At 43.6% G+C, this 13,898-nt stretch overlaps 1 protein-coding gene across 2 annotated transcripts in view; it reads left to right on the top strand.

Moving 5' to 3' along the window:
* The window catches only part of DDX11 (DEAD/H-box helicase 11), a 32,270-nt gene that overhangs the window by 17,348 nt on the left and 1,024 nt on the right, over positions 1-13,898 (top strand). Inside the window, exons 9-23 of one of the 2 annotated variants that reach the window (XM_044677790.1) lie at positions 987-1,139; positions 3,409-3,455; positions 3,800-3,879; positions 4,284-4,328; positions 4,439-4,506; positions 8,256-8,294; positions 8,654-8,768; positions 8,889-9,023; positions 10,306-10,418; positions 10,850-10,922; positions 11,286-11,389; positions 12,550-12,699; positions 13,007-13,075; positions 13,301-13,401; positions 13,753-13,837. In XM_044677790.1, the coding sequence (XP_044533725.1) occupies positions 987-1,139; positions 3,409-3,455; positions 3,800-3,879; positions 4,284-4,328; positions 4,439-4,506; positions 8,256-8,294; positions 8,654-8,768; positions 8,889-9,023; positions 10,306-10,418; positions 10,850-10,922; positions 11,286-11,389; positions 12,550-12,699; positions 13,007-13,075; positions 13,301-13,401; positions 13,753-13,837 (1,377 nt within the window). The remainder of the gene's footprint in view (positions 1-986; positions 1,140-3,408; positions 3,456-3,799; positions 3,880-4,283; positions 4,329-4,438; positions 4,507-8,255; positions 8,295-8,653; positions 8,769-8,888; positions 9,024-10,305; positions 10,419-10,849; positions 10,923-11,285; positions 11,390-12,549; positions 12,700-13,006; positions 13,076-13,300; positions 13,402-13,752; positions 13,838-13,898) is intronic. The other variant, XM_044677791.1, reaches the window with a different exon arrangement.

Here is a 13,898-nt window from a genome sequence, read left to right on the forward strand (position 1 = left end):
ACAAACAGTAGCCATCAGCCCCCAAAACAAAACCCCAAAACCTTCAAACATAAGGCTAAGATAAATGTAGTTTAAAAAGCAGTTTCATGCAAGTACATTTTATGAATTATCTTTTGTACATTAAACATGAGGGTTGAAGCTTTCCCCCTATTTCCTAGTATTCATTGTTATACAACTTGTATTTATTTCTAATATGAAAACCATTTTTATTCTCAAAATCCATCCATATCCATCATGTAATTTAATTTAGTAACATACATGAATCAGGCAAGGTGAGTCAAATTTACATTTTACATATGCATAAATCTAAGCTATGTGTGTACCAGGTAGCATTCATAAAACTACAAAGATCTTATGAGTCCCCTGCACAATCTTTTTCCTATGCTCTTGATTGCTGAATAGTGCACTCCATTGCTAGATGTGCCTCCAAATTTGAAGTGATTTCTAAGGTCCTCCTTGAGGGCCCATACAATAATCTCTAGCTCTTTGACTATCTTCATTGTTACAGGGAACCCAAGTGTTTCTTGTGAAGAAGACAGTGTTTCTAAACTAATAATATTTATTAAAGAATGATGATTAAAAATCTGTTTTGTGGGCATACTTACACATATTTTTCCAAGCATCAGTATTACCTTCTCATTGTGTCCTCATAATAATCCCTGATAGGTAGGAGAGGTTATTATTGTCCCACATTCTGCATGTAGGGAAATCTGAGCACAGAAAGTTTAAGTGGTTTTACTAATTTTTGTGGCACAGCATGGTAGAACCAAGGTTAAATAGCCCTTTTGCGCCTTGGTTCACCCACTTTCTACTGTTAGATGACCAGAGCTTTTACCTGTACTAGGCTCAGAGATAGGAACCTGGTTACATTCCAACCAGAAAAAACAAGTGGTTCCTTTAGCGACTAGCCTATTTGCCGAGGGAAATGCAGGGAAAGAGTGGGATGCCCAGGGGTGAATCGCACGGTGTGGTCCTCTGCTCCGCAGCTGGTGGTCCTCCCCTACCAGATGCTGCTGCACGCAGCGACCCGTCAGGCTGCCGGCATCAAGCTGCAAGGACAGGTGGTGATCATCGACGAAGCCCACAACTTGATTGACACCATCACCAGCATCCACAGCGCGGAGGTTAGCGGGCTCCAGGTGAGTCGGCAAGTGGAGGGGCCAGAGGGCTGTGCACCTCTGGGCGTCTGAGAGTGTGGGGGGAGCAGAAGGAGAGGCGCGCTCTGTGTCCACATAGTGCGGCCAGCGATGGGCACACTTCTCAAAGAGGGGCCAAAGGGAAGGAAATCCTCCTCTGTCAGTCTGCTTCTAAGGCAACTCTTTCCAAGTTTCATTGTATTGTATCCCACTCATTGTTCCTCAGATTAGGAATGATGTCACCGGGCCAGATAGAACATTTCAGGCGCCCGCATCTGGCCCGCGGGCCATAGTTTGCCCATCACTGGTGTAGATATTTCAAATAAGAAGGGTATCATTATCCTCGCACCAGCGTTAAGTTCTTTGACCTTTTCAAAGCCATGCTGTAACTCAGAGAAATATTGGAGTTGTTGGGTCTGGAGTCATGCCTGGGGTGAAATGTCTCTTTTCCTTGCTTCTCCTGTACTGCCCATTTACCAGTCTGACCAGCATCACTCGAGGGAGCTCTAGATTCTTCTGACCACATAGGAAATGGTACAGGGCCGCTGGCAGAAATGTCTCGTTTCCCCTGTGTTGAGAGAAGACTGTAGAGAGGATCGCCTGGGAGCTGCCTTCCGCAGCTTGTGCAGTGCTGACACAAGAGCAGCCCTTCTCAGGATGCCACACTTTCTCCTGAACAAGCCTAAGTTATCAGGCAGTGGCAGTGCTGCTCTTCTCTTGGGTCCCAGATTCTGGCTTTTGATGCTAATTCAACAAGAATTGAGTTCCTCCTATGTACAAAACACTGTCCTGGGTGCTAGGTACATACTAAGACTAAACAAAACAAAAAATCCTTACCCTTAAGAAGCTTATATTTTGTTGGGGACATACAACATGTAAATACATAAGTAGGTTTGTAAGGATAAAGAGAATACGAGAAACTAAGGGTCTTTGTTGGATCTCAAGTAGACGGTCCTTTGATTTAGGACCAAGCAAGTGGAGGTGGGTACAAGGGAACATGCATTTATTGAGCATTTACTATGTGTCAAGCACTTTAAAAATATTCTTTCATTTTATCCTCAGAACTCCAGGAGGTATATGCTGTTATTACCCCTATTTTATGGTTGAGGAAACAGGCAAATTAAGTGACTTACTCAGGATCACACAGATAGTAAATCTTTGAGGCCCTCTTGGGGCTTGGCTCCTTCTGGCTCCAGGCCCAGTGCTCTCGCCACTGTGTCCCCCATCTCAACAGGGGACTTTCTTTGAAGCCGCTTCTCTCCGAGGTCTCTGACTTGGTGATCTCATCAGGGCCCCTGGGTTCAGTTTCATCTCCAGGCAGAGTCCTGGGCCCTGTCCCTTGTCTCTTTTTTCATCACCATCCCTACATCACCAAGTGCCTGTTTGACATTCTGAACTGGAGGCATCTCTCACTCAGCATGTCTAAAAGACGACTTGTTAGCTTTCTTCTAAAACCTCTTCCAGACTTCCCTCTTACCCTTTAGGGTACCACTCTCCCTCCAGTCACTCCATTTAGCCGTTCAGTTAACCTATTGTGACTTTTTCTTTTGACGTCTCTCCCGTATCTCCCCTTCTGCTGGCTCTCATAGACACCACCTTAGTTCAGGCCCTCATCACCTTCTGCCTGAACCATCGAAATGATCTGATTGAACCCCCTGCCCCGGGCTGCTTGGTCCATTCTCTACCCATTTACCAGAGCCATTTTCCTACCATGCAGGTCTGACCAACATGCCACTTGGGAAATTCCCTGTTACTTCTAGAATCGAATATAAAGTCATTTGTTTGGCTTTAAAGCTCTTTACAACCTGACCCCTTCCTGTTTTTCCCATCTACTGCACACATTCTACTCTGCCCCTGCTCACAAACGACTCCCCAGCCCCCTTCTTCCCTGGCTTCCCCCTGCCTGGAATGTTCTCCCTCTTCCCTTCTGCCTCAGGGTCCCCGTTGGCCTTCCACCTCCCCCCAAGGCCTTCCCCCTCAGGCTACGTTCTATCTGCTTTGTCCATATTTTAATATGTACCTACTTATGTGCTCCTTAAGGGCCGGAACATTCTGCTTTTTCACCAGCACTTAACCTAGACACAGCGGCACAGAGTAAGCCTTCACCAATGCTCCATGGAGGATTTAGCCCATGCTGTGTCTGTGCCCCGTGTTTCTCTTTCCCTGACTGCTCTAGGAAACTTTATTTTTCTATGAATGCTGCCTCAGTCCAGGGCAGCTCACTTGAGGCCCTGGTCCTTCTTTCAGCGTCGTTTTCTTTGTTCATTCCCAGCTCTGCCAGGCTCACTCCCAGCTGTCCCAGTACATGGAGCGATACAGGTGAGCGTCCTGGGGGGGGTAAAAATGGAGAAGATACAAAGACTTAAGCACATTTCCTTCCATGCTGCCCTAGAGCAGAACCTTTACTGAACTGATAATGGAATGTGCTTAATTGGGTCCTGTGGTTCACCCTGATATTAAGCAGTAAGCCAATGAAATCTTTAGACTGTGTGGTCAGCTTTCCCTTACTGGTGTTGTCCAGTGAGTTGTTCTCCAGTGGGTTGTTCTCTAGTGGGTTATAAAGTTTTTAGCCAAAAAGAATTTGCTGAGGAGCCAGAGCTCGTCAGCTGGGGACGCTGGTGTATTATTTGAAGGGTTCTTGATATTCATTGGTTCTTTTCTAGGAAACTTTTGAAGGCCAAGAACCTGATGTACATCAAACAGATCCTGTATTTGTTGGAGAAATTTGTGACTGTCCTAGGTGGTAAGAGAAGTTCTAGCCTCATCCAATCCACTAAACTTGTAAGCCAGCTGTTCCCCTTTTTTCATATTTATTTATCATGCTGTGCCCCCATCATTTAGACCACTTAATGCTTGAGACAAGACATGCTAGACTCCTGTGTGGTATTGACTTTATAATTGGCTCATTGTTTGGCCCTAGGGTGTTTGCTAGTTTTTCTCCTCCCTTTTGTAAACTAAGATTATCTCACTTCTCTCCTTGATTCAAAGGAAAGTTGTAAAAAGATGAAATCAAATAATCTGTGAGTTCCTTTAGGGAATGTGTGCCTGCACACACTCCCTCCCCTTGTCATTGAGCCTCTGGGTAAGTTGGAGCAGTCTAGAGTAGGGATCCTGTCGTGGCTTGATTTTTTTTTTTCCCCTCCCCAGGAAATGTGAAACAGAATCCCAATACTCAGAACCTCTTTCAGACAGGTAAGAAAAGCATGCTTAGCTGAATGGGGCCTGAGGAGGATTTTGAAACCTGGAAGCTGAGATCTGCAGAACTCAGAAATACTAGGAATCTTCATTTTCTTTACTCTCAGGGGCTGAGCTGAAGACCATCAATGACTTCCTGTTTCAGAGCCAGATCGACAATATCAACCTATTTAAGGTAGAGGTTATGTGTGTGCCAGGTGTGCCCACCTGTAGAATTTCTATGACCTTATAAAGCTCTACTCATTTAGAAAGCTTTGATCAGTCTTCTAATATACAAATACGTCATTGTCCTAAGTCCTCTGGAAAAGAATCTGTTCTGAAAAAGTTTGAGATCTAGTTGGGAAGACAAAACAATCAAGCTTAAAATGGATTAAGAACACTTAAAAGTAGCATATCAGTAAATATAAAATATGTGAACCGAAGCTATACAAATACAGTAAATGTACAAAGCCAATAGTACATAAAAACATGATTGTAGTTAGCTGAGATAAAGCAAGAGAGGCAATCTTCCGTGTTGAAGGTCATTGGAACAAAGAAGAACTCCTGGGTTTTCACTGCTTTAGTCACTTCATCTGTCTTACAGCACTCTGCTTCAACTAAACCCTGGGCGGCATGGCACAGCAGCAAATTAACTATGAGTAAGAACCTAATCCTAGCTCATTGCTGAAATGGATCAGAATGCTGGAGGTCTTGTCTACTATTCCCTTTTCTGCCTTAACCCTAGTGAACCCACTTCCCTTCTGTGTTCCTTATTGCCTCAGATTTCCTCGTATTTAGGCCCCTTATTTATACCTTGCTATTGGACATTTTTACCTAGATAGCTTGTCTGTGCCTCAAATGCAATATATTTAAAACCAAATTTATATTTATTCCCTAGTTACTTCTTCATCCTCACTTCCCCATATTTCTGCTAATGGTACCACCTTTTTCCTGCTCATCTAGGTCGAAACCTCAGTTATCTTTGTCTTCTCCCTTTTCTTTTCTGACCTCAGCTGTTGAGACTTGTCCATTATAGAGAGAATTCCTATGGATTAGACTAGATGATTTTTGAGGTCTCTTCTGATGCTGAGATTTCATAACTGATCTTCATAGACAATGTCTTGAAATTTTTCCTTGGAAAAGGAAATCTTATACCAACTTAGCCCACCCCAGTTCAGGCTTTTGTTAGTTACAAATGCCAAATTTATTTTATTATAAACTTAATATTTAAAATAAGCTACATTTAATTGGAAATTGACTGAAATAAAGGATAATTTTCTACACTAATTTCTTTTTTTTAACATCATAGGTGTTTCTATTTATCAGTTCTTTCTCTGGAGGTGGACATTCACAGTTTTTCAAACAATTTCTGTTGCTGTATATAATGTACTCTTGATTCTGTCAAAATTTTATGTAGGCTTTTTCAGGTTTTTTAAAAAAATCAACTTGCTTGTCATTTCTTACCTTGCAATAGTATTCTATCATAAACATATGCCATAACTCATCCAGCCATTCCCCGTTGATGGGCATCTCCTCAATTTCCAGTACTTTGCCACCACAAAGAGAGCGGCAATAAATATTTTAGAACATGTAAGGTCTTTTCCTTTTTCCCCGATCACCCTTGAAAACAGACCTAACAATGGTATTATTGGGTTAGAGGTATATATGGTTTTATAACTCTTAGGGCATAATTCCAGATCGCTTTCCCAAATGATTGGATCACTTCACAGTTTCACCAAAAGTGTGTTAGTGTCTCCATTTTTCCACATCCCCTCCAACATTTCTCATTTTTCCCTTTTTGCCTATTTGATAGATGTGAAATGATATCTTAGAGTTGTTTTGATTTATATTTCTCTAAACAGTAATGATTCAGAGTATTTTTTCATATTGTATATATGTATTTTTAAAGTATTTTTTCATATTATATATAACTTTGACTTCTTCCTCCAAAAACCAACTGTTTATTATGTTTTAATCATCTGCTAGTTGGGAAATAGCTCATATTCTTATATATTTGACAAAGTTCTGTGTATATTTGAGACATAAGGCCTTTATTCAAGAAACTATTTATAAAATTTCCCCCCAATTTTCTGCTTTCTTGCTAATCTTATCTACATTAGTTTTATTTGTCCAAAGCCTTTTTAGTTTAAGGTAATCAAAATTATCCATTTTAAATCTCACAGTGCTCTCATTTATTCATAAATTCTCCCTGTCCATAAATCTAATGGGTGATATGTTCTGTCTTCTTCTGATTTGCTTAAAATCTCATTTTATGTCTAAGTCATATGTCTATTTTGATGTTATTTGGTAAACGGTGTAAGATTTTGGTCTGTACCTAGTTCCTGCCAGACTGCTGTCTAGTTTTCCCAACAATTTTTACCAAATAGTGAATTCTTATCTCAAAAGTTAGGTATTTACTTTTGTCAAATACAAGGTTACTGTATAATCTTTTACTACTGCTGTTGTATGTCTTTTCTGTTCCACTGATCAGCCTTTCTATTTCTTAGTCAGTACCAGATAGTTTTGATAATTCTTGCTTCTATAGTATAGTTTAAAATTTGATACTGCTAGACTCCCCCTCTCTTTGTTTTTTTAATATTAATTCCTTAACCTTTTGTTTTTCTAAGTGAATTGTTATTTTTTCCATCTCAATAAAAATTTTTTTGGATAATTTAATTGGGAAGGCATTGAATAAGTATCTCCAGGCTACCATATGTGTCTTGTTTGTAAATAGTTGTTTTTGTGTTGTCTCCCCTATTAGACTGTGAGTTTCTTAAGAGCAGAGACTGCCTTTTGCCTTTTTTGCCTCTCTTTGCATCCCCAGCACTTAGCACAGTGTCTGGCTCAGAGCTGGAGCTTAGTAAAAGCTTTTAGATTAATTGATGGTACAGATATCACTGCCTCACATTTCTGTGTTCCAGTTTTGTCCTATATGCCACTGTAAGGTTCATCTTCCTAAAATATACTTCCTTTGATCAAAAGCCTCAAGTGGTCTTCTATTAGCTGCCAGCAAAATTCAACCTCCATATCTTGGCTTGCAGGATCTGTTGCTCCCAGCCTTATCCTGGGCTGACTTCATTCTGTGTGTCTTATATGGTTATTAGCTCAGCTACTTACCTAGCATTATATCATATCTGGACCTTTCCAGAAGTAGTTCTTTCTGTTTGCACTTTCATATTCATTCATAATGAATTGCTTTCATTAGGACTTATCCTAATTCTCCAACACATCCTTCAAGGCCCAATTCAAAAGCTTTTTCTTTCAAATACTCTTTTCTGAACCCTCTTCATTCTACAGAGCTCTTTATAACACTTTGTACCATTTGTGGCATATAACAATGTTCTACCTTGTGTGAGTTATTGGTGTACTTGTGTCCCTTTATGCCTGAGGTCAGTGCCTTGCAGTGGTGGGTACATAATGTTTATTGAATTAAGATAAGGAAGAAAATGGGGGGTTAAGGGGTGGGGAAGATGGGTGTTAGATCATGAATGGCAAAGAGACAGGAGTATTCTCTGTATGTGTAAAATCCAATTAATAGGCATAGTAAATTCTAGCATTGTGCTGAGGAGTCAGGGTTAAGACCTTTCCTTTAAGCTTAGTATGTGTGGAACCACAGGTGCCTCCCACCCCCCTTTATAGAGATGTTCCCAAAGGGAAAGGGCATGTGTATGTGGCTCGAGAAGTGAGATGCCTGTAATCAATTTGGTGATTTGGGGACTCCTTACCCACGTGTTTTCTTTTTATTTCTTCAGTCATTTAGCTATTTTACTACTAGAGTGGGCAGAAGGGAACCCATTTTATTATTGTCAGTAACCCTGGGAACATTTTGATACAAAAGGTTAAACTATCTGGCTGAAAGAAAACTTAGATTCTTGGGGAGGTCAGCAGTCTGTGCTCCTCTGCTATCCCTCACCAGTACTGACAACTAGTTCCTTGTTTCTGCAGGTACAGCGGTATTTTGAGAAGAGCATGGTCAGCCGAAAGGTAATACTTTCTCCTCTTGCATCTTCCCATTTAGACGGCCTAATGGGCCAGGTTTGGGGCATAAAGAAAGGATGCCCATTCCTCTGACTAGTTCCTATCTTGTGGGGTCCTTTGGAAATGCAGTTTGGAACTGCCTCCAGTTAGAAGACTCTACTAGGTAACTCTCCATCTTCCTCCCTCCCCACCCCTTTTGTTAATCGGCCCCTTGTAGTGCCCTGAGCAGTCATAAGGCCCACGTTTGAGCACTGGTTCTGCCACTTGCTGTTGTATAAGGTCTTATACAGTGCACTCAATCTTCCTGACTACCAGTTTTTTGATCTATAGAATGGGGATAATATTTGCAATTTGCTCCAATACAGCTGTTTGGGTTCACCAAGGAGTATGGTGGTGTGTCCATCCTTTCACCTTCTAAAGAGCAATCCAGGCTGGCTGGTTTCCAACACTTCTTGGAGAGCCTTCAGCCTGGGACTGGAGGTGAGTCAGGGAAGTCTGGGAAGGAGCCAGGCTCCAAATCCCAGGGGAGAAGGAATGGTTAGTAGCTTCAGGACATTTTTTTCCTCTTCCCCTTTAGACACTTTCTTTTCTGTTTTGCAGCAGCTCCATCATCTCCTTCCAGAGAGGACGAGAGCAGACCCCCAGAGCTTGGCTCTCCCTTGATGCAGATTGAAAGTTTCCTTGCTGCTCTCACCACTTCCAATCAGGATGGAAGAGTAATTGTGAGCAGACACGGTAATTCTGCCTCCAGCCCAGGCCCCTTGCAGCTAGGCTCACTCTCTGAGCACATGAATAGCAATTCCCATTTTTCTTCCCTTCAAGTTACTTGGAGACAGTAAAGAGGCAAAGTCAGTCTCGTGTATTCCCCAGGAACTGGAAGTTATACAGTGGGACCTGGATACACGAGCACCCTAAGTCACAATCGCTTTGAGATACGAGCAGTGACAATCTGGATTTTTTGCTTCAAGTCATGAGTGGATATTTGAATGACAAGCTTCTGCCACCCTCCACTAGGTAGCCTGCTGAACGTTGGGCTTCACGAGTTCCACAAGGCTGTCTCGTTTAGTTCAGTGTTTGTCTGGCCCTGCGAGCATCCGTATTGAATTGCTTTTGCTTGACGTTGGTGACCTCGGGAGAAGCACAGAGAGGAGCAATTGAAGGCGTTAGACTAGCAGCAGCATCTGGAGGTTTTGCAGGAAATTAGTGGGGAGGAGCCTGAGGTGGATGAGGTAATCAGTACAAGTGACATTAAGAAAATGTTGAGGATTTGGGGAAAAAATCGTTTATTGAAAAGACACACCCAGAAAAAGTTGCAACAGGTTGTGCGCTGGAGCTGTGTAACAACACTTGTTTCATATATTATTGAAACATTCTGAAAGGGAGGAAGAAACAAACTTCCATGGAAAGGTTTTTTGGGGCCAGAACAGATCAATTTGCACTTCCATTAATTTAAATGGGGAAATTCTATTTGACACATGAAGAAATTGAGTTACAAGCTTGGCCGTGGAACAAATTAAGTTCATGTGTCAAGCACTGTACTTGAAAGGCAGGCTTTGTGTTCAAGAAGAGGGAATAGTATTAGAAGGGGCTAACAATCAACATTTTCAGGCCACTGTCAGTTTTTTCACCTTTTCACCTTGAAAAATGTAAATGAGGTCTGGAAGAAAAGTTGTTACAAACTATGGGATCCTAGAAAAGGGTGGTGGTTCCTAGGACCATCGCTCTCCAAGTGGAGGAAGGACCTCAGCCAGAGAGCTGGGTCAGCCCCCTTGTGAGGAATCCCCCAGTGAGGAACGTGGGGCAAAGTCACAAAGGAAGTAAGTGTGGGAGGTAGGATTAGAACTCAGAGTCGGCATTATTTCCCCAAGTGTCCTAAAATGGAACATCTGCACACACTGGGGTGGGGAAAGTATCTGTCATGCCCTGCGTCCCAGCTTTGTTGCTCTAGTCAAGGTGGGTGCCTGCGGGCCTGGATGCTTCCTGTTCTCACGGAGTGTCTCCTGTCTCCTTTCTTTAGGGAGCCTCAGTCAGAGCAGTCTGCGGTTTCTCCTCCTGAATCCCTCTGTGCACTTTGCCCAGGTGGTGAAGGAGTGTCGGGCAGTGATCATTGCAGGGGGCACCATGCAGCCGGTGAGGACTTCTTGCGTCGCTCACTCTTCTGGCCCACCAGGCGGCAGTGCTCCCTTGCCCAGTGTCCCCTCCTCATGCCTGCCTCCTGTGCATGCCTCTGCATCTCTGGAGCCTGCCTTTGTCCTGGAGAAATCAGCCGTTTCTCTGCTGTCTGCACCCCCCATGCTGTTCTTCTATACCCACCGTACCCGACTTCTTTTTCCCATAGGGACGGGCCTGGAGTTCAGATTTTGGCCCTTCTAGTGTCCAGTGCTTTGGGTAATGCTCTGGACCCTTTCCTCATCTGTAAAGTGCCAGGGCTGAACTAGTTGCCACTCCAGATGCCCATTTCTGCTTCCCTCCCATTGCCATTCCCCACGTCTCAGCCTCCTACTTCTGTCTTTCTCCTCCTCAGGTTGCCCATTGGAATTTGTGTCTTGATTTTTATTTAGGTGGCTGATTTTCGAGAACAGTTGCTAGAATGTGCGGGGGTAGGAACAGAGCGTGTGGTTGAGTTTTCCTGCGGTGAGTCTTCATGTCCAAGATGAGGTATACGGGGGGGCATGTACCCATTGGTCCAGACTTTACATTTTGGAACTATGTCGTTTGAGGGTGCTGGGCCTCAGGGTCCTTGATTGCGTCCTCTTTGACCTTAATTGTGTACTACTTCCCAGACTGGCTCTGAGAGTAATGGAAGACCCTGATTGGACACAGGGACACATCCTTGACCGACTTTCTCTCAGATGTGCACTTGATGTGCCTCTTCTCTGCTCATGTTTTCCTAGTTCATAGATTGGCTACTCCTTAGAGGAGACAGATCTGCTCCCCCTTTTGTCATCCTAGACCGCCTTTGTCTTCATCTCAGTCTTTATTTCTGGTTTTCAACAGGCCATGTAATCCCACCAGACAATATTCTACCCATTGTCCTTTGCAATGGGCCCTCAAATCAACATTTGGAATTCATCTATCAGAAGAGAGACCTGCCTCAGCTGGTCAGTAGCAGAATACTTTGAGAAATATTATTGTAGAGAGTGGGAGTGCATGGAAACCATTTTGACCCAAGAAAAGGGGAGGGAGGGGAAAGAGAATAAACATTATATAGTACCACTATGTGCCAGATTCTGTGCTGTGCTTTTTTCAAATATTTCATTGATCCTCACAATAACTCTGCAAGGTAATTGCTGTTCTTAGCTTCATTTTACACCTGAAGAAACTAAGGCAAGCAGAGGTTAAGTGCCTTGCCCAGGGTCACACAGACTTGTGTTTAAGACCACATTTGAACTCCAGACTTTACTGACTCCAGGTTCAGCTCTGTATCCACCGTGTCACATAGCTGCCTCAAGAAGAGGGATGAGTGTGGGATTTTATCTATCTTTTAGGGTCAAGCATTGAATCTCTCCATTGCTTAAGTAGATTGATTGGTCTAAGTGGGGATGTGATGGGAAGGGACTTTTTTTCCCCCCTCTAGCCTTTAAAAAAAAGCAACTACTCTAGGGGCAGCTAGGTAGCTTAGTAGAGAGCTAGCCCTACAGAACCCAGGAAATCCTGGGTTCAAATGTAGCCTCAAACCCTTCCTAGCTGTGTGACCTGGGAAGTTACTTAACCCCTAGTCACTTAGCCCTTACCATTCTTCTGCCTTGGAACCAATACGTAGTATTGATTTTTAAGACAAAAGGGAAGGGTTTAAAAAAAAACCCAATGACTCTAAAGCCCAACTGTCTCTTTTGGATGAGGCAAGTGCCAAAGATGTCATTGAACCCTATCCCTTTCTCGCTCTTTTGCCACCTACTAAAAACTCTTTCTACCCTTGATAGAGTAAAGTTTACAGGCTATCTGTCTCTAATCTCTAGTTTAATTATTGCTGCAATGTCTAGAGCAACTGGGAGAAGACTCACCAGCACACTTCGAGCACATTATGTCTTTATCAGCATTTTAAATTTATTAACATTTTACCATGTACTAAAAGTACCATTTAGGATCATAACTTGGGCTTTCTGGCCCCAGGATGGCTATCTTCTCCCACACTTCCCCTTACGGATTCCCAGATTTCTCTAGATGTGGTGGTTTTGTTTGGTCTGTTGGAGATCTTGGTGGGACAGTGATCATCCAGGTGATTCTGTTGTGGGGAATCTTCTTTTCTATCCCTTTTCAGATGGATGAAATTGGTCGCATCCTCTGCAACTTGTGCAATGTGGTCCCTGGAGGTGTGGTCTGCTTTTTCCCCTCCTATGATTACCTGCACAAGGTACAAGCACACTGGGCGCAGAGTGGTCTTTTGACTCGTCTGGCAGTCAAGAAGAAGGTGAGTCCATTTTGTAACCTTGCCCTCTCCCTCCCTGGCCCACCCTGGTAAATGGCCTTCCCCAGAGATGCTTGCAAATACCAGACCTCTGCTTTAGGTCTTGGTCAGTGGATTAGGGGTTCTCATCAAGCCTACGCACTCTCCTGTCATCCCTGTCCTTAATTTCCTTGGAAGCATTTCCATAAGCCAAAGGGTCATTGCCCCATAAGGGTTCCCTAAGTGTTATTCAGAACACAGGGCTAGGGAACAGGACTAGGAACTCTGATCCCTGAGCCCTTATCTTGGTGGCTTCTATGATTTGTCTCAGATATTTCAAGAGCCCAACAGAGCAAACCAGGTGGAACAGGTGCTGACTGAATACTCCAAGTGCATTAAGGTAAGAGGTGTGGCTGTGAAACTGTGGGGCACGCTTATGTCGATATGTCCAAGTGCCCCATGAGAGCTGATCATGGCTAAAGCATCCAAACTCCTTCAGGGCAGGGATTGTGCTGGTATCTATGGTGCCTGGCACACAGTAAGCACTGAATACATTCATGTTGATTGATTCATTGATTGCACCAATGTCTGAGTAAGCAGCTTTTGATCTGGGGTACTTTTTCAGCGATGCAGTCAAGTGAGAGGCGTGATGACTGGCGCCCTTCTCCTCTCAGTGGTTGGAGGGAAGATGAGTGAAGGGATCAACTTCTCTGATGACTTGGGGCGGTAAGTGTAAGCTCTGGTCCTTCCTTCCTTCTACCCTTGCCCTCCAGCCGCTGAGAACTTAAGCCCATGGTGCTGGCAACAAAATCTTTAAGCTCAGTGTCACCAGCTTCCCCAACGCTGAGATTGGATGAGGCTGGGTAGAAGGGTGAAAGCTGGACTAAGTGTATCCGTGTTGGGGGGTCAGTCCAGGTAAGGCGAGGGCAGGTGCTACTGTAGCAAGTGGGACAGGTTGTTTCCTGGGCTCAGATTCCACCCAACACTTTCTTGCTTTGTGACCCTCTGTAAGTGGGGAGAATGCCTATTGTACAGTGCTTATGAAACCTTAAAGTGCTCCGTCCAATCCCTCTGAAGGTGTGTGGTTATGGTGGGCATGCCCTACCCCAACATCAAATCCCTGGAGCTACAGGAGAAGATGGCGTACCTGGATCAGACCCGAGTGAGTTGTTCTTCTCGTCACTGTTACATTCTTTCCCAAGTTCACTTCTTTCCCAAATTTG

Source organism: Gracilinanus agilis, chromosome 5 (genome assembly GCF_016433145.1).
Source record: "Gracilinanus agilis isolate LMUSP501 chromosome 5, AgileGrace, whole genome shotgun sequence".
NCBI classification, from domain to species: domain Eukaryota; kingdom Metazoa; phylum Chordata; class Mammalia; order Didelphimorphia; family Didelphidae; genus Gracilinanus; species Gracilinanus agilis.